Raw genomic sequence first — 23,709 nt, forward strand, 5'->3', positions numbered from 1 at the left:
GAAGGAATCCGATTATTTTTGATAAAAGTGTTGGAGATTGAGGCATATATTTTACCGAAAAAAATAAAAAAAATCCAATGAGAATCGTCTCGTTCCCGCGGTTCCCATACTAGAATTGGGAATCGGATCGGAACCGATCAGTTCTTAAAAATTTGTCCCGAAATCAAATTGTTTTTAGAAGATTTGGAACCGAACTGGCCAGTTCTAAACTATTCATGTCGATTCCACCGGTTATGGGAAAAAGTGTCCACTCCTACTTTGGTGATATTATTTTCCTGAATTATATAAGATTAAATAGCGAAGATCAAGTTCTTGACATCTAAAGCATCACCAAACACATTAGAAGCAAAGAAATTTCTGATATGAATACTAGAATGTGATAGGACAAGTAAAATTTGATCGAACAAGTTCACGATATTATATCTATTTATATTTAATTTCATAGTCAATCTTAAGACCGAGTAAAAGATAAGGATTATTGTGACTCATGGGCAGAGCTTAATTTATTTAGAATTAACTTAACTTTATGTTAATAGTTTAAAAAAAGTTTGTTTTTCAATGGTCACCAGTTCGAGTCCTCTCAAGGTCACTGAGATGAGTATCCTATTATAAATTTCAGGGTCTCGCGAGACTAGTTGAGGTACACATAAGTTGGCCGGAACATCCACAGTCATTAAAAAAAATTTTTTAAAAGAGTGACATGGTATGAAAGAATCTTGGATATAAAAATGTTTATTTTTTCCTCATTTAGTGTGTATTAGTTAGTCTATTTTGGTTGCATTATTATGGCTATTTAATTTGTGGTCCTTGTCTGTGCTTTGTGTTTTGTATTTTCTGTGTACCTTTTTCTGTTAATTGACTATAATATTTGTTTATGCATCTAAAACTTTCATGTAATGCATAGAAAAAGAAAGGACGTGCAATTTGAATGATGCTAGCATTCTTGTGGAATATATGTCTAATTCTTGATAAAAATTTAATGAAGTTAGTTCTCGATGTTGATATGTGGAATCTTTTATTTTATAATCTGTTAATTCATGGAAACTAGAAACCTACCACAATTTTATAAAGAATGATTATTTGTATCTCGAGAAGATATAAAGAACATGTCCAATATGACGTTGATAAAGAGATAAAGTTGGTAGCTGAATGAAACAGACAAGAACTCACAACCAGCAATTTGATGGTTATGACGAAACATATTTCCAGACGACGCATCTTGAGATTTTACACTTAAGTACAAACCATATCTGGTTTAGGTCCCGTTTGAGCCCCATTTGGAATAGTGCTTAATGGAGAATGTGTAGTTAAAAAAAAAAATTTTATTTGCGTGTAATATTATTTTAATGAAGAATGTATTGTTTAAAATGAGTACTGTAAAAAAATAATATGATAGAATGTGAGAAAATGGAGCTCAAACAGGGACTTAATCCTCTCTATTTTTGTTTTTTAAGGTTGCTTTATCATAAAAACATGTTTGACGCATTTATTAACAAAAGGAAAAAAATAAATTTATACTAAAAAATGAACATTTAAAATATATGGAGACACACACATATATATTAAGAAACTTAATATACCTAAAAAATAAAAATAAAATTATGAACGGGCATGAGAAGCTAGAATGTGTGACAAATCTTTCTTCAGCAATTAATTTAAATTAAATAAGCTGGCAGTTCAATCAGGCGCGGAGCCAGCACCCGGCGAGGGGGCGCGGCCGCGCGTGCTGGCTCCGCCGGAATCTTCAGTGGCCACAGGGTTGGCAGCAAGCTCCTGCGCGCAGCGATTGTAACCGGAGGAAGTGGAGAAGACAACCAGATTTTCCATTTTTCCTTTGGGCTAAAGTAACCGAAAATTGGGCCTATTTTTTCAAAAAAAAAAATTAGGCCCAAATGTGGATAGTGGATCCATTCAAACGGTCCATGGATATGGCTTTAATTGGTATTTCTCTCAAACCTTAATCCCCCAAAATCCATTTGCAGAACGGCACAGAAGGCGAAAACCCTTGGTCGGTTGGTCCCTCACCCAGTTACCCTTCAATTTCCATTTGAAGCTGTAGCACCAGTTGCAGCTGGAGGTGGTGACCGTGCGTCGCCGGTGTGCGAAGTCTTAGGGGTGAATCTCCGACCGGCGACAGACTCTGAGGCGACTGGCAAGGCCGAGCAGCCAGCAGTGTGCATTGGTGATTGGTGAGTTTAATAAGTCCAATACTTGAATTTGAAGAGTTGAATATTGAATTGTTTTAGTTGTCTCATGTCTGATTGTCTCATTTGTCTGTAAGACTGTAACTCTGCAAATTGTTTGGACAAACTTGACGTATTTTATTTGTTGATTTGTGCAATTGTGCTGGTGCAAGTGCAACTGCAATTTGTCTCGTGTATTTTTTGATTTAAAAATTATATTGGATGTTGGTACAAATTGTGTTTTGATAGAGACAATGATATTCAGTAGATTCTTCCCAAGTTAATTTGAACACTCTATCAAGATTGGCTGCTTAGTGTCATTAATGAAACTTTAATTTTGTATTATAGTATTGCAAAACTTGTGATTGTGCATATGTTTTAAATCTTTATAGTAATTATTTTTGGTTGCTTCAAAATTTCAAATGATATGAAAATCGAGTTTGAGATAAACAACGTATGTAGATCATGAAAAACAAACTTATGCTTCTGACATTCTATCTCTAGAAAAAGCACATATTTATCAAATATAATATTTACATTTTAGTGCATTTACATATATATCAAACAATTTTTAATATTATTTAATCAAAATTTAATACGAACATTGATTATCGACGATCGACGGTTGACGGTCAAAGTCAAAGTCAACGCCCTAGCTGAACATGGAGTCTAGATCCGCCCCTGAGTTCAATAGTCGATTTAATTTTTATTTTTTAACTACTATTTTAACTTAATTGCATACAAAAGCTTCTTTCTCGTTGAAAAGAACCATAGCAATGAAATTTACAATCATTTATCAAAACAATGGTCCTTTAATTTTAAAATAAATGCTGGAATATATATATAAAATGAACGTTAAAAGAGATAATCCCAACTTAAAACGTTTAACCCTAATGAAATTTTTTTCCAATAATTATCGTGGCCTAGAGTTAGCTATGTCTAGTATTGCTAGTATCAAAATGTATAGCTACGTCTATTATTGCTAGTATCAAAACATATTGATAATAAAGATATTGATCACAATGTTTCGTATCTAATAAGATTGGATAATGTCATTCTACTTTATAAACAGTTCCATTTCTAAGTGAAAGTGTTCGCCTTGAGCAATAAATTAGAGGACTTATTAACACTTAAACTGGTGATCAATACTGAAGATAAATAGCATTACTCAATAAGATTAATAATTTTTTAAATTATTCTTTATAAATTCAATAAACGGTGATGAGTCTGTGATTAAGACTATTCGACTCTGATTTTCAATCGAAAAACTTGAGATGAGCTATAACAAACCAGGGAAGACTTTGATTCTACTAACACAAATCCAAGAGAAATTCTAGAGTTACAGAATTGCATTTAACAGAATGCTAACAGATAAGACACAATAAGGGGTTGGGTGATTTTTTGGCCTTTTTTTAATCACAACATCGGATCCACACAATGTGAGATTTTTGGTGCAATTCTGTAGAACAATTTTCTGTACAAATGGAATAAGTGCAAATCCAATTTAAATGTTAGGTACCGATCATCATCAAACCTTCGAAACTCATCTAGAGATTCATCCAAACAAGATTCTATTATTCATGTCGTCAAATGGTAGTTTGCACTTAGATTTATTAACTAATTTCTTACGCCTAATAATCTAATATTCATTAATTAAACGTGGGTTAGTGATTTGTTAGCATATTATTGGGCCACTTAGCTAGTGCTCACTAAATAAAATTTTTGATTGTGCAAAATCTGTAGCCTTGCTATTTAACCATAAGTGGGAAAAAATCCAACATTGATTACAAGTGCATTCTTCATGATAATGATACGTGGATGGGTTCAATTGCTCAAATCAAATGACTTCATTATAAATGTTGTCATTTTTTTTAATCTTTATTTATTATTATTTGTCTTATATCTTTATGCCCTTGAATATTAATGGAGTATAGGAACTTAGATCTATTATTAAATTTTCTTGATCCAAATTCGCATTCGTAAGAATTAACAAATTTTCTTCAAGCAAAATCAATTATTTACCATCATTTTCGAATCAATGGATTCTTGATTTCTTAATTAAGTTCATGAATATTCTTGAAAATACTTGATTTTCTTCTTATTCTTGTCATATTTAATTTTAATTTTTATTCTTTCTTAATCTTGTTTAGTTCTATAGTATTTAGAAGAATATTAGAGAATCAACCCCACCTTTTGCCAATTTTTACCTCGATTGATAATCACTTACTCTTAGTAAACTTTATTACTGGATTTAGTTTCTAATATATGTAGTGTAAGAGGAAATTTCATTGGGTATCAAAATTTGACTTTCCATTATCAAAAATGTCATTTTAGGACATATTTGACCCTCTAAATTATTTGAATACCTTATATATCATTGTACAAAACCTGTATATTGTGTCAGACTGAAATGACAAAATGTTGGAAATGGAAAAAAAATCACGGCCAAATTAAAAACAAAAACAAGCAAGAGAGAAACCGATCGACGCTTTCACTAACACCACCCCTAAACTCTCCCCTCTCTCTCACTACAATCGCCACCCACTGCCCTACCATCGACGACCTGTGAAGCAAGCACACCGTGAATTAGTGACCCAGAAGCACACTAATATGCGCCACTACAGTCGCCTCCAAAAGCTCGACTCCTCGCCTTTGACGACGCACTCAATTGGTGACCCACATTTTCTCATCTCTATCTGCTCGTGAAGTTCTCTGAAGACACATATATACTGCAAGACATTTTTGGGTTTCGAGATTTTCTTCTACTGAGGTATGAATCTTTGATCCCACTTTTTTGTCATTTTGAAGTATTTCATGATTTATTATATGTTTTCAGGCTTTGGTTAAACCCCCTTCACATTTGTTATTATCTTTCTTTCCATTTGTAAACATTTTGTGTTGTTTTATTATTATTAATTTTTGGAGATAAGACGGGTTGAAAATCTTGTGGATTAAGTTCGAGTTTACTCTATGGGGTATGTTTTCTTATTTGATTTTGGTTACTAATGGAGAGAGACGTGTAAAAATCTGCGGCATTACATTTTTCGGAGTTGAACATTGTATTTAAAAAAAACAAAGGAAATTGATGTGATTTCTGGTTTTTTGGTCCCAATTGAAGATACGTGTTTGTACATGATTATTATTTTACCAAATGAGAGAACTTTCTGGCCATCTGAAATTTGATCAAAAGCAAGTGAAAGGGTGTTTGCTTTAGAATATGGTGATGGTGAGAGTTGAATAAGAGATAGTGAGGTTGCAGAAACGGTCAATTGGAAAAAGGGCAGGGTTTTACAAAAAGTTGTTAATTACAACTAGGGTACTTAACATTGGTCAAAACTACATATGGGTTTGTAATTTTCAAATCTTGATAGTACCATCCTCAAATATTTCTTGAACGTAAGAATGAAGATCCATTTTCGATGGATTCCGTCAAATTTTAAGCTACATTTGCATTTACAAGGCACATGTTCATCATTGTAAATTCAACGGTTTGATTTGGTTTCGAACCGCAATTTAAAATCATTTTAATGACTGGCTTACGTGATACCAAATTGACGAGTTAAAAAATGTGATTTTGATTTGATTTTCCAATTTAATGATAATTGGTTGCAGCCGTAATATTAATGATAAAATAGTTTAATCAGATTACTTAACCAAAACCATCAGTTTCTTGCCGCAAAATTATCTTTTGCTTGTTCATCATGTTTAGCCTGTGAGTTCATTTTCATATTTTTTGAGTCCATTTGAGGTTGAACTGTCTATCATTCATCTCTATGTGGGGAAGCCTTCAATTATGGATAACTTCAAGTTGTTCGGTTTAAGGAAATTTTTCATGGACCGCGTTGTACTCTTCTTTATATAGTGAAAATTGAAATATGAAGGTGGATGTAAATTTAGCAATCGCTTCGAATCGCTTTGTGTGTTTCTGATCTTATCATGTTTTACTATTGCTCTTGGAAGAAAATATTGTTCTGAAATGCAATGGACAGGATAATAAAGTCTTCTCTCTATTCTTTTTCCTTTTCTTCTCTATCCAGTCCATCTTCTTGTTTAGTCGAATCTCAAGCCCTTAAACAAGCCTATAAAGGATCTCAAGAAGATCCTGAAAGTATCGAAACGCTGATACTGTCCATATGCAATGTAAATCTCAGATTGCTTTGCTTGGGATTATGGTGAAAGTGATCTGATTCATTTGTTGTCCGTCAGCTTCAAGTCTCATCTGGGATTGAAAGGAACTGGCCACGGTATGTTTCTAGCTAAGATATACGAGTCATATGTGTTGGTCTTGTACTGCTTTCAGTTGTAAGTCGTTGTGTATATTTGATTCCATTGAAATTGTGGTGAATGCATGGAAGTTTGAAACTGTCTTTACAGGCGAAAATATATCCTTGGGCAAATCGATCTCAGATGTGATGCTTGGTGTTGAATCTATGAACTGATACACACACTCACACATTGTATGCATGTTACTATCTTATTTCGGACCAATTGATTGAATCTTCAATCTCGGTTGGGAAAATAACAAGAATTATAAGTGTGGTGAAGCTAAAATGATTGGTGAATGACTATGCAAATCAAAAGTGAACAACGGAATTATATTGAGTAACAATATACATGATATAAATATTTTACATGCTAAAGGGATGAAGAGAATGGGTTATACAGCTGTTTGTCGTCACATTCTTATGGTTATAAAAATATGGTTATATTAATATATGATGCATATAGTCACTGAATCTCGAGTATCTTGTGTAAATAATGGAACCTTAAACAATATTATGAAGAATTAAAATTTGGTTTGTTAAGAGCATTCTCAAAGAGAGATCTTTATTTCTATGTTGTTTTGTTGATTATAATTTTTTTGGTCTTGCCCTTCTCCAAACAAAATGCAGATAAGAAGGCTAACTATGATATTAAGGTCAATGGAGTCGAGATAATTCCTTTCCCTATTTCTAGAGGCAAAGAGACTACCTTCAACATTGCTGCATCTTCTGGTAATAGCATGATTTCATATGCCTCGCACACTGGAATTTGACTTTTCTAATTCTCATTTTCTGCTTAAGCATTTGTCAGTGTAACGAGTTCTTTGCAAACATGTCTTTTCAATAAAAAATTGAGAACATTTGTTCCCTTTTTTTTGTCTTTGTTGTTCTAATAGCTTCTTTGTGATATAAAATGGATAGGATAACATTTTCCTAGAAAATAGTACTCCTTCATCGAAAAATACCATGACTTCTACTTAGTCAAACTAAGTTTCATTAGTTTTGGTACTTCTCTAAATGCAAAAGAGACTCAAGATGGTAGCATTTATATGTATCCTAGCATGCAGTTGATCATGTTTCCTAATATTAAACAAATGATGATTCATTCAGAAAATTTGTTTGCTTTCGCAAAATATTCTCGAGAATCAGATTTTTTGGTAACGTATATTTAAAAAATCCATGTACAAAGGGTTTTCCAACTTATTGGTAATGGATAAAGTAGTCGGACTAGATGCCTCGCTCACTATGTATCCCTAATTCTGTCCTAAATTCTCACTTTCTCCATCTAATTTTTGTGTACCATCAATGGAAGAATGTATCGTAAGCTCATTGGCATTAGATCAGCACAAGTTTAAATTTTGAGATCACTGGGAGCTGGGAAATGTACTCTACTTTGATTACTTGGACGATAGTCATCTAGTATCTGACAATTCCTTTGTTTGAGAACTGTAATAGCATATTTATTTCTTCATAGCAACATGTTTGATTGATGCGAGACAATAGTTATCCCGTAAGTACACTATTTCTAGCTCCCATGCTGAAGAACATTACCACAAGTCTGAACCTTCCCATGGGTTATGGAATTTGGAAGTCGTTAATCTTTTTTTTATTGAATGTACTTGTATGATTGGTGTTTTACAGTGCTTTATGATCATAATGTTAGTGTGATACATGGAAAGATAGGAAGAAATGTTACCTTGGATTTCTTTTTTGTTGGTCTCCATGTTTTGTTTTTGCTGAATGTTTATAAAAAATAATGATGATGACAATGGCATAAGTTTTGAATTTCAGAAGTTTTGAGTGTTTGTAGTTGGAAATGCGAGTTGATTAATTTCAAATTTCTAGGCACAATGGCGAAGGTCAAATTGGCTTAAAAGGAGGTTGAAGGCATTGCTAAGAAGAAGAAAAGAAGAAGAGGGTCGGGAATTGTGATTGGTGAGTGCTCCGGGCTATTTTGTGCTTTCCTAATCCTATATATGTTTTGATTATTACAGTTTTGTCTTCATTTTCCATTGTCTTAGTTAGAGCTGATGTTTTCACTTTGTTAACCATCAAATAATATTAATGTCTTTGCATTTATTTTGTCACAACATTGAAGATAACTCCAACGAGAATAGAACGGGTACTTAGCATCCACGGACTTGTTGCCATACTTTTACTTTCGATTGGTTGTCTAAGGGTTATTGAACTTAGTAATACAGAGGGCTAAGACCAACATTTTAAAATGACATATTATTTTTTCATGACTGTTCTTTCACATGAAGTGTAAACATTCCTACATGTATAACTATGAAATCACAGTGAGCCTCAGTAATTCTCGACATATAGACAGATGAACTTTCGTTCCCGACAGTTAGATTGTCTACAAATACAATCATCGACGGATGAGCTGTCGTTCTCAACAGTTAGCTTCAGTAATTCTCGACACATGCACTTTGAAAGTTGAACTGTCGGGAAAGACAGTTCCTTCTTTTACTACAAGTTTAACTTTGGTTCCCACACTGCACATGTGTTTCTGCATTTAACATGTATGAAATGCGATGATCTCAGAGTTGTTGATTGATTCGTCGTTGTACCTTATTTGTCCATATTTGCATTTTTTCAGCCTAACGTCTCATGTGTGTTTGAAATTGCATGATCTGACGTATTCAAGTTTTGTTTTGTCGCAAGACACATGAATTTTAAATTTCTAGTCCCGGAGAATGCATGGATGAGGGCCCACATCTCGTAGAGAAATTATCTGCAATACGTGAAAACTGCCCTAGAGTATTTCGATGCCTGACAGCATACGGACTTTCGTAACTCATGCCTCGGGTTCTTGTCCGAGGTTCCAGTTCTCCAATTCTCTGCCCAACTAATCCAATAGCTCGTGTTTTGGTGCATACGAACTGATAAGGCCCACGAACTATGGTTCAATTTGCAAGAGCACTTAGCCAGGTTCGGCTTGCAAGAGTATGCTGTCGTGACGAGTTTAATGTGTGGTCCTTTTCTAGATGCCGACGCAATGGACCGAGTTCTGCAGATGAGGAGACTGAAAGATAAATACTTCAAATTAATAGACAGGATCACGTGTGCCAAACTCGATAAGGCCTTTCTCCTAGCGTAGATGCCCCGGGCCGATCGGTACAAGCTCGACCTTGCTCTAATCATTGAAGGAGTGTCCAATGCTCCAGATAGCCATGCCAGTATCGAAATTCTGACTTTGTCGATCTTAGACGACCAGGACATTTTCTTTTCATATCCTTGGGGTAGAGTATTCTACAGACGTCTAATTAGAGGCTTCGGAGCCAGTTTGAGACGAAAATTTGTAGATGCCAAGAGCAAGAAGGAGAATGCAGGCAACGAGTTGTTACAATTTTTGTTGTAGAAACACCTGTCACATTCAGTCGTAAATTTATTTGGTAATGTTATCCATGTTATTGTTGTTGGGCTAGAGATTCGTAGTTTTAATGTTCAAAACTCGTTGCCAAACGATGTGTGGTCCAAAGGCACACACACTCGTTCGTTCCATTTGTCGTTATTTAACGTGGATACTTCGAGTTGTTAGATCATATTTAGTTGTACGAAACATTAAATGTTAGCTCGTTCTGCATGTTCATCTCACTACAAATTATGTATTCCAGCAGTTTTCGGTTTGTCATCGTGCATGTTCGTTGCATGGTTCGACTGAAAGAAGAAGATTTGTCATATTGTCGTGATTCAATTATGTTTTCGACTTTTTAGACTATATGAAAAATACAAAGTTGTTCAACTGATTTAAGTATTATACAATATAAAGTGAATGGTAAATACATGCATGAACAAGGAATTATGATGTTACACATGGGTACAATTGAAAAGGAATTTAAAAGCATAAAGTGAATGCCAACAACTTCTCTCAGAAAAATTCAATTGTGATGCTAGACATGGGTACTAATCTTCACAATTTTCACCATTTAAGGACAACTCCTAAGGAGTAAAGTACACTTAGACCTTCATCCATCACACCAATTGTCTCTCACATTTCAAGATGGATTGGGCTTGGTGGTTGGGCACTAAATGTTGTTAAATGCTTCCCACCAATATCTTAAGTATATATAGCATGGCAAGTCCACAAGAACAGTTAGACTTAAGACTTGGATACTTCAAAATCTTTGTGAGACATAATACTACTCACTTATCTACACAGTTTCAATCCATATTCTCATATCAAGACTATGGTATCGTCGACGAGGAGTAATGAACCATTGAATGTTGAGGAGCCACTGCCCACACCCGATTCATCCCTACTATGTCCCATCGTCATTTTTTCAGACGATGACGAAGTGAGTTGTGAAAGTGGTAGGAGAGCCATATCCATCGTTCCATTTTCGAACCTTGACGATGTTGTAAGTGAAGCTTCCCAATCTTCGAAAAAGTGCTTGATTGGATTGTCCCATTATGGTTCTGGAGGAAGTTGGGTCAGACAATAATGAGTGTTTGGCTCGCGTTCCATCTCCCAAGATCATTGTCATCAACTCGGATGATTCGGATGACGACGGTTCGAGTGTCGACAATAAATGAAGTGGCCGAACTTCCGTATGTGGTGTATGTGTGAATGTGAATATGTGTAGTTCCTTTTTGGTCAGGGATGGATCTGGTAAGCCAGTTACGCAATGTTCTGTATGAGCACCTCCCTTGTGCATGTTATGTTTTATTAATATTTTGATACTGCACCAACTATCGACAATGACAGAAACGGTCTGTCGGGAACGACAGATGTTTTGTCGGGAATGACAGATGAACTGTCGAGATGTAATGCAATAGGTTCATGTTTGTAAGTGTTCGTATTTTGCGCATTTAATAAAACATGTGTTATCCTGTATGGCTACCATGTGTACTACAAATGTATGTATTCGACAAAGACAATGGATTTTATAGACTAAATAGGTTGGTCGGGCTTATTTGATTCGTGCTTATTTGATTTTTCTATCCTAAATCGTCTTTCAAACACAATTTTTTACGTTTAGTGATTTTCGTGTTGTTCTGTAATAGCATTCCCTGATTAATTTGATGAAGTGGCCAACGCAGCGAATGCGTAGAGTAAACAATGGTTGTTGTGAAGTTAAACACGTCGTCTCCGATCTTGAAATGATAATGGAATATTGTTTAAATGTTATGGTTGAAAATAACTGTGTAAGTTGATAATGCACTAGGGACCAGTGTACTATGCATACATTGTAGTTTCGGATAAGTCAGATTGTATAGTTTGTAACATCTGTTGAGACTGATAGTTAAACTGTCGACATGTTATGCAGGGAATTCAACTGCAGGATTCGTACTTTGATTGCGATCATGTATATACTAATATCTGTAAATGAGAATGATATTAAAATTATAATATATATATTCGTTTAGTACAAACGACATCGGGGGAAAATTAACATACAACTTCAACTACTTTCGGACAAAAGCCTATTTAAACGGGTCGTGTTACAATGGGGTTAGAAGATGTGGCCCGATTATGACCAACTCTACCACAGGGAGTGTGTTACCTCAGTCGTCTAGTGGACTCATGTCTGGATCGATGAGGTCGTGTGGGTGCTCTACCTAGAGGACGACGTACATTGGGTGGCAGAATATGTGTATCTCTAATTTCATTCGGGACAATCCAGTCCACTTCACACGTAACAGGATAGATTCTTCGCTGTAGGCACCCCTCCGGTATTTAGATGTGTAATACGATGAGCATAAATTGTACAATGACTTACCTCACAAGCAGGCAACATGATTTGTATGAATGCATGACATACGATTAAGTTGAAATTCACAACAAGTGCACGTGTTATCGGAAAAGTTCACGATGTCCGTGTCATTGGATATTCCAACCTGCATTAAGTTGTTTGTCAAACCATGAGTTCGAAGCCTTGTACCTGCTTCGTACGTTGTCCGTAACTCATTCTCCATCCTCGATGACAGCACGGCAGTACATGTGGTTGCATTGGTTCGACGTTTATAAAACTATTTCTGCATAGTCTGTCGAATATGCTCGACCAAGCACGTGATCATCAAAGAACGGGCGTGTCTCAACATTGAGTTCAAAGATTCTGCACTATTGTTTGTCAAAATGTTGTACTGTTGGCCAACGAATAGTGCTCATGACCAAAATGAGAAACCTGCTCGCTCCAAGTACCCGTAAGCTCTTTCACTTACCCTGCGGATCTATCTCATAAGTCTTTCGAACTCTTCGAGCCGATAAATTCTTGCAATTCGTTTGAATAGGAATATTACACTTGCATTGTTGTACCGCTGGATTAAGTTCTTTTCTAGATGCCAGATACAATACCCATGGTGAGACAGAGGAAATAGGTGAGCAATGGCATTAGAAATACTTTTTCCCGGTCGAAAACAAAAACCAATTCATCTGAGTCTTCCATTAGCTCTTTCAAGTTCGACAGAAACCACGTCCACGATCTATTTGTTTCGACATCGACGATCTCCCATGCTAAGGGATAAATCTGTTTGTTGGCATCTTGGTCGGTTGCCAGTAGAAGTGTACCTTTGTATGGACCTTTCAAGTGACTACTGTCAACATAAATAACGGGCCTCAAATAGTGCATGTTACCACGAATACTTGCACCGAAAGTTCGGAAAAAGTAATAAAACATGTTACAGGCATCAACTTCGATGTAATTTACTGTCCTCGGGTTACTCTCTCCTAGGACGTGACAATATGACAATAGTTTTTGAAAATTGTACCCCGGTATACAATATAACATATGTAAAGCAACCACCTTCCCCCTATGTGCTTTTTGATAACTTATTTTTACACCAAACTCGCATTCCATGTGACGTGCAATAGCGGTAGGATCATACGATCGATACAGATTATCCAATTTTTCCAAAATATGCTCGACAATTACAGAAGTAGTGGCATGCCGATGTGCATTACGACGAAAATCTATGGAACATGTATGCACAATATTGAATGCACAGACCATGAATATTGCAGACTACTTCACACTCGAAGCACGTAACATCCACTTGCTATTAATATTTTGAAACTTGACCTGCTGACCTTAAATTGGAAGTTGTCATGCAAAGCAAGTACACGAATTTTCGAGTACAGTTCTTTCTTGCTGAAGAATATTTGCCGTTCAACAAGATTTGATGTATTCATACTTGTAATCCATTGGTATGTATCCGAACTCCTAGAATGTGATGACGTTCCCTTGTCAACGTCTGCAATATTATTAGCATCTGTACCATGTAACGGGTCCTCCAACATCTCATCTAATGGTGCAGCCCCAACATCAAATATTGGAGTATCGGCTGCATTATTGTTTGGGACACTAGGCTCAAGATGGATGTTATCGTGTTGTACGTTCTAGTAGACATTCGCTGCTCCAAACGAACGATCATGCAAATTTGTATCCCTCCCCATATCAACACTTGGCATATCAGTTTCCAAAATATTAACGTAGAGAGCAGTTTCCTTATGAACAAATATGCATCAAATTAGGTCTTCATCTTCACAAATTTCGGCCGGCAGTATATGCATGTTCGGGACTTTGAATTTCAATTCAATTTCAATCTGTGGATTCCGTACACCAAGTTTGTCATTCAACCGTAACAGAAATCCGGCTAGGGCTATACTTCTCAGCACTAAAATGGAAGTGATTTTGTCCCATGTCCACTTCCATTCGTCATCAACGTGAATAAACTTTTCCCCGTACGACACGATAAATCTCAAATGATTGTCCATGCTGAAATATTGGGATTACACCGATAAGAATTCTGGACAATCAATATGTCCATATGTAATAGCATGAAAATGTCACTTTCGAATATTTAAACTCATACAATAGCATAAGGTGAAATTCAGGATGTCAATAGTTTTCAGCTATCAATTTCGACAGTTTAAATGTCTAACATGACAGTTTTCAAATGTCGAGTTTGACAGTTCAACTGTCAAAACTGTCGAGAAGTTTCAGACGTGTTTGATACCTTGTTGGAAACATTAATGGTTATATTCAATTATTAACTACAACAATTATATCATTGATTCTAGTTTCAAAAAATAAATGACTGAATGCTTCATTAAATATGAAATGTATTACTTAACATTTGCTTAAATCTTTTTGAGATTTCTTTTTGGTATCTCTTCCCTTCAAAAATATTTCAAAAATCAATAACATCATGATTAATAAGAGTTTCAAAAGCATTCTTCACTTTGATGATCATATTGTTTTTAACATTTAAAAAGGAGAAAGTTATTCGATAAAAATATAAATAATTCGTAATAACTAACCTTTCAAAATGGATGATGAATCAAATAGTAATGCCTTCTTGATCAAGGAATGAAGAAGATGGATGAAATAAGGGTTTGTTGAAGAAGATATTTCTTTGATGTTAAAATAGGATTTTTTTTTTTTTTTTTTTTTTTTTTTATCTTTTCTTTTTAAGTAAATTCATGTTATACAATAAAATATACATATATCCAATTATTATAATGTATAAATTTAATATATCCATGATATAGTAAATATAAATATTTAACTAATCAAATCATAATATTAATTGGATTGGAAAGCTAACATTAAATGCTCCTAAAAATGAGACATGATGAGTAAGTTGGACATTTCCCACAAAAAAGTGACATTTTTTATCAAATTAGGTGGACGTGCAAATTTTTTTTTTGCATTTTCAAAAAAAAGTGACATTTTTTATAATTCCCCATTATGTAATATGAATACTATCATTTGTATTTCAAATTCTCAATTCACTGACATAATCTCTTCACAAATTAGTACGAAAATGGTGGTGGAAAGAAATGAGCAACTCGATCTATTACCAGCTTGCACTCCAAATCACTCCCTAAAAATGTACTTGGAAGTGACGCATATGAAGTTATGAGCTAAAACGACAATGGTAAAAAAGAATGGTGATTTTTCATACGTGGAATGAAATTATGTTACTGTTTGATAGAAATTAGAATCAAAATTTTAATTTTTAAGTCAAAATTAATAATTAAATCATATTGTTAAGAGGATCCACAATTTTTCCGTCCATGACATTTGTTATTGTTAAATAGTGACAGTCCTACCATTGTGCCCGGTCCATTGAGGTCCACTCGCACTCTTTTAGCTTGTTAAGAAAGGATAATTTTCATTAAGCCGTAATTGCACTTTCACTCTTTCAATTGGCTAATAATATTTTAATTTTATTTAACCTGATAGCTATACTTCAATATAATTTTAGTCAGGTTATTATATTTAATTTGATTTCAATTAAAGCAGTTTTATCCAATTACACTAATGATAATCAATAACATGAGAGCATATACCCATTAGTTGTTGACTTGAAACATGTACAATTTCATTAAAATAAATTATAAGCATTATTTATTGACAGTTGCGTCATCGATTTTCGTTAGTTCAAGAGACACATTTACCTAGTTGAAATCAAATTAAGCCATTGTCTGGAGCTGCTGCTTCAACAAATTTTAACTAAAAATGGAGCCGTTATTTTTTACCCCGTGAGCGGTCGAAAGTTTCCGCAACCAACAATTAGAAAATCAAAAATTTTTCCCCCAAAAATTGGCTCCAGACAAGTCCTGAATTGTAATTACCTGTTTGCTAATCACTAATTCATCATGTTTCCTCATTTTTATGCATTTCCTCATGCAAGGTGTTGATGAAGGTAAATGCTCAACATTTCTTCATATTTTGGTCGGATTTTTTTCTTTTTTCAAAGTTAGATCCCTTTCAAATGTGTTATCCAGAGTACCAAATTAAGTAGAAGGACCAAAAATGCACATTTTAAAGTTTAAAAACCCTTTTCACGCAGGGAATAAAGTTTAGTGACCAACCATGTTTTTACCAATCACTTCTGTGGCACTATTGGCCAAAAAGGAAATTAAGAAGAAACTTACATTTAAGATGTTTGTTATTGACATATTCAATTTGGTTTTAACTTTTAACATACTGAACATAGAAATTATTAAGTAAATATAATTGAGATAGAAATTAAAAAAACAATAATTAAAATTTGGTTTCTTAAAAATTTTTATTCATCATTACTAGCACAGTCTTAGAATATGGTTATTCAATACAGTGTATCAAACATGCCCTAACAGTATTAACTTTCCGTTTGGACATCATGTTTACAGTTTACATCAGTTTTCTTTCCTGAAACATCGCGTTATAAGATGTTAGTAGTGATTTTTGTGAATGAACTGAGTATTATCCTCCCTAACAATTAATAAACTGGTAAAAGACTTGTGTGGTTCCTAGACTTCACACTATGTGCGAAAAATGGTGGTGGAAAGGACGTGCAACTTGAATGATGCTAGTATTCTTGTGGAATATATGTCTAATTCTTGATAAAAAAATTTGTGAAAGTTAGTTCTCGATGTTGATATGTGGAATCTTTTATTTTATAATCTGTTAATTCATGGAGAAACTTAGCACACTTTTATATAGAATGATTATTTGTATCTCGAGAAGATATGAAGAACATGTCCAATATGACGTTGAAAAAGAGATAAAATTGGCAACTGGATTAAATGGGCAAGAACTCACAACCAGCAATTTGATGGTTATGACGAGACATATTTCGAGACGACGCATCTTTATATTTTACACTTAAGAGTAATGTTGTTTGCATAGCATTTATATGTTGTAAATTTTTATAACCCTCTCACAAAGGTGGGGTCCGCAATTAAAATAATCGCGAACCTCACCCTCTATAGGTGAGAGGGCTGTCAAAATCGTTGTACACGCAGAAGCCCTCTTTACACTTATGTACAAATCATATCTAGTTTAGTCCTCTCTATTTTTGTTTTTCAAGGTTGCTTTCTCGTAAAAACATGTTTGACGCATTTATTCACAAAAGGAAAAAAATAAATTATCCTAAAAAATGGACATTTAAAATATATGGAGACAGGAACATATATATATTAAGAAAGTTAATATACCTAAAAAATAAAAAGAAAATTATGAACTGGCATGAGAAGCTAGAATGTGTGACAAATCTTTCTTCAGCAATTAATTTAAATTAATTAAGCTGGCAGTTAAATAGTCGATTTAGTTTTTATTTTTTAACTATTATTTTAATTAATTGCATGCAAAAGCTTCTTTCTCGTTGAAAAGAATCCTAGCAATGAAAATTTCAATCATTTATCAAAACAATGGTCCTTTAATTTTAAAATAAATGCAGGACTAGCACTAGATACCATAAGTGTATATATATATATAATACTGTAGTTTCATAACTAACTAATTAAAAATGAACGTTAAAAGAGATAATCCCAACTTAAAACGTTTAACCCTAATGAAAATTTTTTCCGATAATTATCGTGGCCAAGTATCAAAACGTACTATGTCCATTATTGCTAGTATCAAAACGTACTGATAATAAAGATATTGATCACAATGTTTCGCATCTAATAAGATTGGATAATGTCATTCTACTTTATAAACAGTTCCATTTCTAAGTGAAAGTAGTCGCCTTGAGCAATAAATTAGAGGACTTACTAACACTTAAACTGGTCATCAATACTAAGGATAAATAGCATTACTCAATAAGATTAATAGTTTTTTAAGTTATTCTTTATAAATTCAATAAATGGTGATGAGTCTGTGATTAAGGCTATTCGACTCTGATTTTCAATCGAAAAACTTGAGGCAGGCTATAAAAAACAAGGGAAGATTATGATTCTACTAACACAAATCCAAGAGCAATTCTGCAGTTACAGAATTGCATTTCACAAAACCCTATCAGATAAGACACAGTAGGGGTTGAGTGATTTTTTGGCATTTTTTTAATCACAACATGGGACCCGCACAATGTGAGATTTCTGATGCAATTCTATATAACAGTTTTCTATACAAATGGAATAAGTGCAAATCCAATTTAAATGTTAGGTACCGATCATTATCAAACCTTCAAAACTCATCTAGAGATTCATCCAAACAAGGTTCTATTATTCATGTCGTCAAATGGTAGTTTGCACTTAGATTTATTAACTTGTTTCTTATGCCTTCTTATGCCTAATAATCTAATATTCATTAATTAAACGTGGGTTAGTGATTTTTTAGCATATTATTGGGCCACTTAGCTAGTGCTCACTAAATAAAATCTTTGATTGTGCAAAATTGGTAGCCTTGCTATTTAACTATGAGTGGGAAAAATCTAACATTGATTACAAGTGCAATCTTCATGAAGATGAGACGTGGATGGGTTTAATTGCTCAAATCAAATGACTTCATTATGAATGTTGTCATTTTTTATTTTTTATTTTATCTTTATTTATTAGTATTTGTCTTATATCTAAATGTCATATTCAATGGAGTATAGGGACATAGGTATATTATTAGATTTTCTTGATCCAAACTCGTATTCGTTAGAATTAACAATTTTTTCAAGCAAAATCAATTATTTACTATTATTTTCGAGTCAATGAATTCTTGATTTCTTAATTAAGTTCATGAATATTCTTGAAAATACTTGTTTTCTTCTCATTCTTGCCATATTTAATTTTGATTTTTTCTTTCTTTCTTAATGGTGTCTAGTTCTATAGCATTTTGAAGAATATTAGAGAATCAACGCCACCTTTAGCCAATTTTTAACTCGATTGATAATCACTTAGTAAACTTTATTATTGGATTTAGTTTTCTAATATACGTAATATAAATAGTCATTTGTATTTCAAATTCTCAATTCACGGACGTAATCTCCTTCACAAATTAGTAGAAAAATGGTGGTGGAAAGATACGAGCAACTCGATCTATTACCGACTTGCACTCCAAATCACTCCCTAAGAATGTACTTGGAAGTGACCGTATATGAAGTTGAGCTAAAACAACAATGGTCAAAAAGAATGGCGATTTTTCATACGTGAACTGAAATTATGTTACTATTTGATAGAAATTAGAATATAGATTTGAATTTAAGTCAAAATCAATATTTAAATCACAGGATTCACAATTTTTCCATCCATGACATTTGTCAAGTTCTAGTGACAGTGTTACCATTGCACCCGGTCCATTGAGTCCCACTTGCACTCTTTTAGCTTGTTAAGAAAGGATAATTTTCATTAAGCCGTAACTGCACTTTCACTCTTTCAATTAGCTAATTATATTTTAATTTTATTTAATCTGATAGCTATACTTCAGTTTGAATAAACAAATAAACTCTAGGATAGGATACTCATAAGGCCCAAAAAATTGGAAAATTGGAAAATTGAAGGCAAAATGCTAATAAACCACCATTTTTTTATTTTTTATTTTTTTGTTTTTTACTATTTTATCACAGCAATATAAACATAAAAAACCAATCCCAAACAAAGCAAAGTTGTAGTCCAAGGCCACCTACAATGGCCTTCACCAGTCCTCAGGAAAAATCATAAGTAAATGGAGGTGCGCGGTGCATACAGTTCACACTTTCAGGTCACTCGCTGTCCGAATGGGGCTTCCGAGCCAAGAAGAAATACATTGCGGTGAAAATTTCTTTCCTGAAACATCGCGTTATAAGATGTTAGTAGTGATTTTTGTGAATGAACCGAGTACGATCCTCTCTAACAATTAATAAACTGGTAAAAAACTTGTGTGGTTCCTAGACTTCACATTATGTGCAAAAAAGTGACTTAAGTCATGAACCCCATTAGTCCCAATAACGAATTCCGTCTAAAATTACGAACACATTACACCTAAGACACCAACAAGGATAAATCACACCATTTTTTAGATGGAAAATAAGCTCTTAATGCCCTTGAAGTGTAAAAGCACTTCAAAAAATGATGTAATTTATCTTTGTTAGCATATTATATGTCAAAGTAATGTAATATGGGATGCTACATCATCAATCTGTTAAGTGGATATAGTAATAGTTTGGGACCATTCAGGTTTTTAACCATTAATAAACTTGGGAGAGTGACAACTTATCGGATTTCGAGAGATTATTAACTTATTCTAATCGAACCAATTGCGACTCAGACAAATATAGGCAGATGGATGCAAACCAACTATGCAATTTCTAATTTCTATCATGTTGAACGCGATACAAAGTTTGAATGCATTACTTCTATATTTCAGATAAGAGGCTCAGAACAATATAAATTAAATCAAATACAGGCACGGAATAATCTTACTGTCCACCAGCAACAAGTCCTTCTGCTGCTTTCTCCAAGAAAGCTTGAACCCGTTGACTTCCCTGAGGAGCAAGTCCCACCTTTTCAAGACCCATGACCTGCAATGGTAGATGACGAACTCAAGTAACTTTTGGTTTAACACAGAACAAAAAATACACGGGAAAATTCAACTAATTGATACAAATTCCAGTTAATATGGCAAAGAAAATAGAATGAGGAAATCAAATAGTAAATGTACAGAGTTTACCATGTTTTTGGTGATAAACCGTCCGATTGCTGTCAAACGGAAACTGCTGAGCGAGAAGTGACTTTTATCCAGAGGCAAGTACCATGGGAGGGGCGAGTCCACTGCAAGATCCTTCTCCCACACAACCTTCAAAAGCCAGAAAAAAGAAAAAAGATTCCCTTTATTAGTCCCTTGTTTTAAATATATTTCATGCAACCTAGCCAACCAGCAGCATAGCCAAGATTGTACCACTCACTTCAAAACCTGCTTTTTTAACCGCTTCAAGGCATTGATGTGTCAGCCTTATATCAGGAAGGCCATTACCTAATTCAATTTCGGCCTGCATCCATTAAAATTATTCAAGTTAAAGCATGATGTAGAAACTCAAAAGCATGCTTTGTGATATGAGTATATGACAAGCACCTTGATCTTTTTGTGCTCTTGGTTATTGGGGTCGAAGACATCAGTCATGCACCACTCATACGCAGCAAAACACTGACCAGGTTTCAGTACCCTATAAATCTCCTTGTAGCACCCAACCTATACACAAGTAGGTCAAGTTAACAGCAGCTCGAGTGAAACTCCCCATAAAAAACCAGAAAAGATAATTATTTATGTAAATGATAACAGATTAGAATTTATAAATTTACACACAGCATCTGGAGCATGGCAGGTTGCTTCAATTGCATATATGGCATCAAAACTATTGTCAGGGAATGGCATCTTCATGAAATCAGCCTGCATTGACACTAAGAAATGATAAAAAGTCTAGAAAGATAAAAATCAGAGACAAATATAAGCTTGATCTCCAATTTCACTCACTTTCACGAAGTCACAAGTCTTGTCTACTCCTGCAACACGGTTTAGGGCCTGCAACAGTCAAAGATCACTAATCAATATCAATTTGAACAGAACAGAATTGGTGTAGTATTTGATAGCAGGGATTTGAACTAGGAAACAATGATACGGATTATTTTTATTTTTTTCATTTTTCATTTTTTACTATTTATGTTGTAAAGTAATATTGGTATTGTTACTTGCAACATGATGACGATGCATCGACAACATATCTACAATGTATCTTCTGGTGTGTCAGTGACTGGCCTAACTCTACAAAATCAAAAAATAATTGGACATGGCACAGCGTTTCCACTACTTGTAGGTGATGTGTAGGCGTCATTGTCAATGTTCAACACGTGTTAGACTCCGACTCGACAGCTCAGGGAGGATGCTGGTTCATACTAGGATTTGAAGTCTCAAAATTTGAATTAAATATAATTTCCATTCAAATGTGAACGGACTTTTCGCTAATTTCAATTCTAGGACTTCTATTCCAACCAGTGTTTAGATAGGAGATAGATTTTTAGCAAGTAAAGGTACATACATTAAAAGGCATAGCAGATCAAAATCTCAATACATACCTTTCCTCTTGTTATCTGATACTCATTGTTGTTGAGGCCTGTAACTGATGTAGAACTGCAAGACATCAAAGCAAAAGTAAGAATCTAACTGGCAGGTCTTGGAAGTAATTAAATAATGGTGGAGTAAATCTAACAACTACTTGGATGATTGAAAAATTGTATCCGATGCTGATAACAAAAATCATCCTGCCAAGAAGTTTTGTCTTCAAGCAGTCTTCATTATAAGTGAAAATGAACAATGTCTCAACAATTGACAAACCTTGTGTAGTCAACAATCAACTATAGCTTCTCAATTTGTTCTCTAGTTTTGTTAGTTTATATTTATATACATGATATATTGTCCATTACATGCATAAACTTAAGCATCTTCATGTTTCATCACTGAATGCAACGTAGCATCCTATCAAGCACTGGAATAATCAAAATATCAATAAAAAACAGTATGTTATAATAATAGTATATGTATATCAAGATGAATACTGATTTAGCAAGACAAACAAACAACAATACAATGAGCTAAATTGTCATCTCACCTGAATCTAGCAATTTCTCTTAACGGTCCACCAATTCCACATCCTACGTCCAAGACCTACAGAGACAGCAGAAAATTAAAACATTGATTATCAAAGAAGTGAAAGTCTAGGATAGTTGCAAACAAAAATCTTCAAAATGACACCTTCTGTCCCGGTTTCAGGCCAAGCTGCAAGGCAAGGAAGTGCTCATGCCTTTTAATGCTCTCTTTTAGAGACTCTCCTTTCCATCTGCAACATATGACAATAATCTCGTTTAGTGATTCTAGAAGACACAACTGCAATGCGTCTAGAACTCTCTCTGCTATATAGCATGGAAAAGAATAACACGAATGCAGAGTAATGGTTTAGGTAATGAGAAAACCTATAGGAGTAAAATATTCACCTGGGCGCAAAGTGGAATGATTCTCCCCAGCCATATTCGTAGAAACTTGTGACAAGATCATAGTACTTATTTACCTGAGAATGTGAAGTATTCTTAGTCGAAGATATTTATAGTTAAATCAAAGTAATCTCATATCCAAAATACCTGAACATAGTCGAGCATATTTTGCACACTAGCACATAATCACTTAAACACATCAAACAATTCTAAAAGTTCTAAATACCTTAATTTTGAGAAAAAAGAAGCTATGATTATACAAAAGAGAAAAAACTACAAGAGAAATCAATGTGAAAATTGGGTAAGTGAATCCTCTCACCATATCGGTGTAGTTCGATTTTCTCTCTTCCTCTTCACCTCCATAACAAACATGATATTTTTCATACCTGTTACATAGGAGCAAAAGGAAGACCATATATTCAAATAGGGGCGTCAAATAAAAAGAAAAAGCTGTCAAATTGAGCCTTCAGAAAAGATAATTAAGAAATCTAGGAAAAGAAACCAAATAACTTCAAATTAGAATGTTGCAAGTGCAAGAAGTACAAGGTCGATGTGTATTTCTGTATATAGCTTCTTCTTTTTTCCTTTTTTTTTT

General features: G+C 34.2%; 2 protein-coding genes across 3 annotated transcripts; both read right to left on the bottom strand.

Annotated features, from left to right (window-relative positions):
• Positions 1-12,729: 12,729 nt before the first annotated feature.
• LOC111411393 lies at positions 12,730-14,106 on the bottom strand. Its single transcript, XM_023041928.1, has 3 exons — positions 14,032-14,106; positions 13,469-13,790; positions 12,730-13,364 (listed from the first exon to the last, which is right to left on the bottom strand). Exons 1-3 carry the CDS (start codon positions 14,104-14,106, stop codon positions 12,730-12,732), a joined length of 1,032 nt encoding a protein of 343 aa, XP_022897696.1.
• Positions 14,107-19,640: 5,534 nt separating this feature from the next.
• Positions 19,641-23,701, bottom strand: LOC111410481 (cycloartenol-C-24-methyltransferase-like). Of its 2 annotated transcripts, XR_002705702.1 has the most exons (13): positions 23,434-23,701; positions 23,118-23,191; positions 22,879-22,963; positions 22,736-22,791; positions 22,203-22,257; positions 21,604-21,651; positions 21,436-21,519; positions 21,205-21,321; positions 21,038-21,121; positions 20,803-20,928; positions 20,556-20,653; positions 19,731-19,919; positions 19,641-19,671 (listed from the first exon to the last, which is right to left on the bottom strand). XR_002705702.1 is itself a non-coding variant. In XM_023040836.1 (12 exons), the coding sequence occupies exons 1-12, from the start codon at positions 23,527-23,529 to the stop codon at positions 19,856-19,858; spliced, it is 987 nt and encodes a 328-aa protein (XP_022896604.1). In that variant the 5' UTR covers positions 23,530-23,701; the 3' UTR covers positions 19,700-19,855. The 2 variants fall into 2 exon arrangements, 1 of the variants encoding a protein (XP_022896604.1); XM_023040836.1 differs by lacking the exon at positions 19,641-19,671 and having other exon boundaries at positions 19,700-19,919.
• Between the last annotated feature and the right edge of the window lie 8 nt (positions 23,702-23,709).

The sequence above is a fragment of the Olea europaea genome, chromosome 15 (genome assembly GCF_002742605.1).
Source record: "Olea europaea var. sylvestris chromosome 15, O_europaea_v1, whole genome shotgun sequence".
NCBI classification, from domain to species: domain Eukaryota; kingdom Viridiplantae; phylum Streptophyta; class Magnoliopsida; order Lamiales; family Oleaceae; genus Olea; species Olea europaea.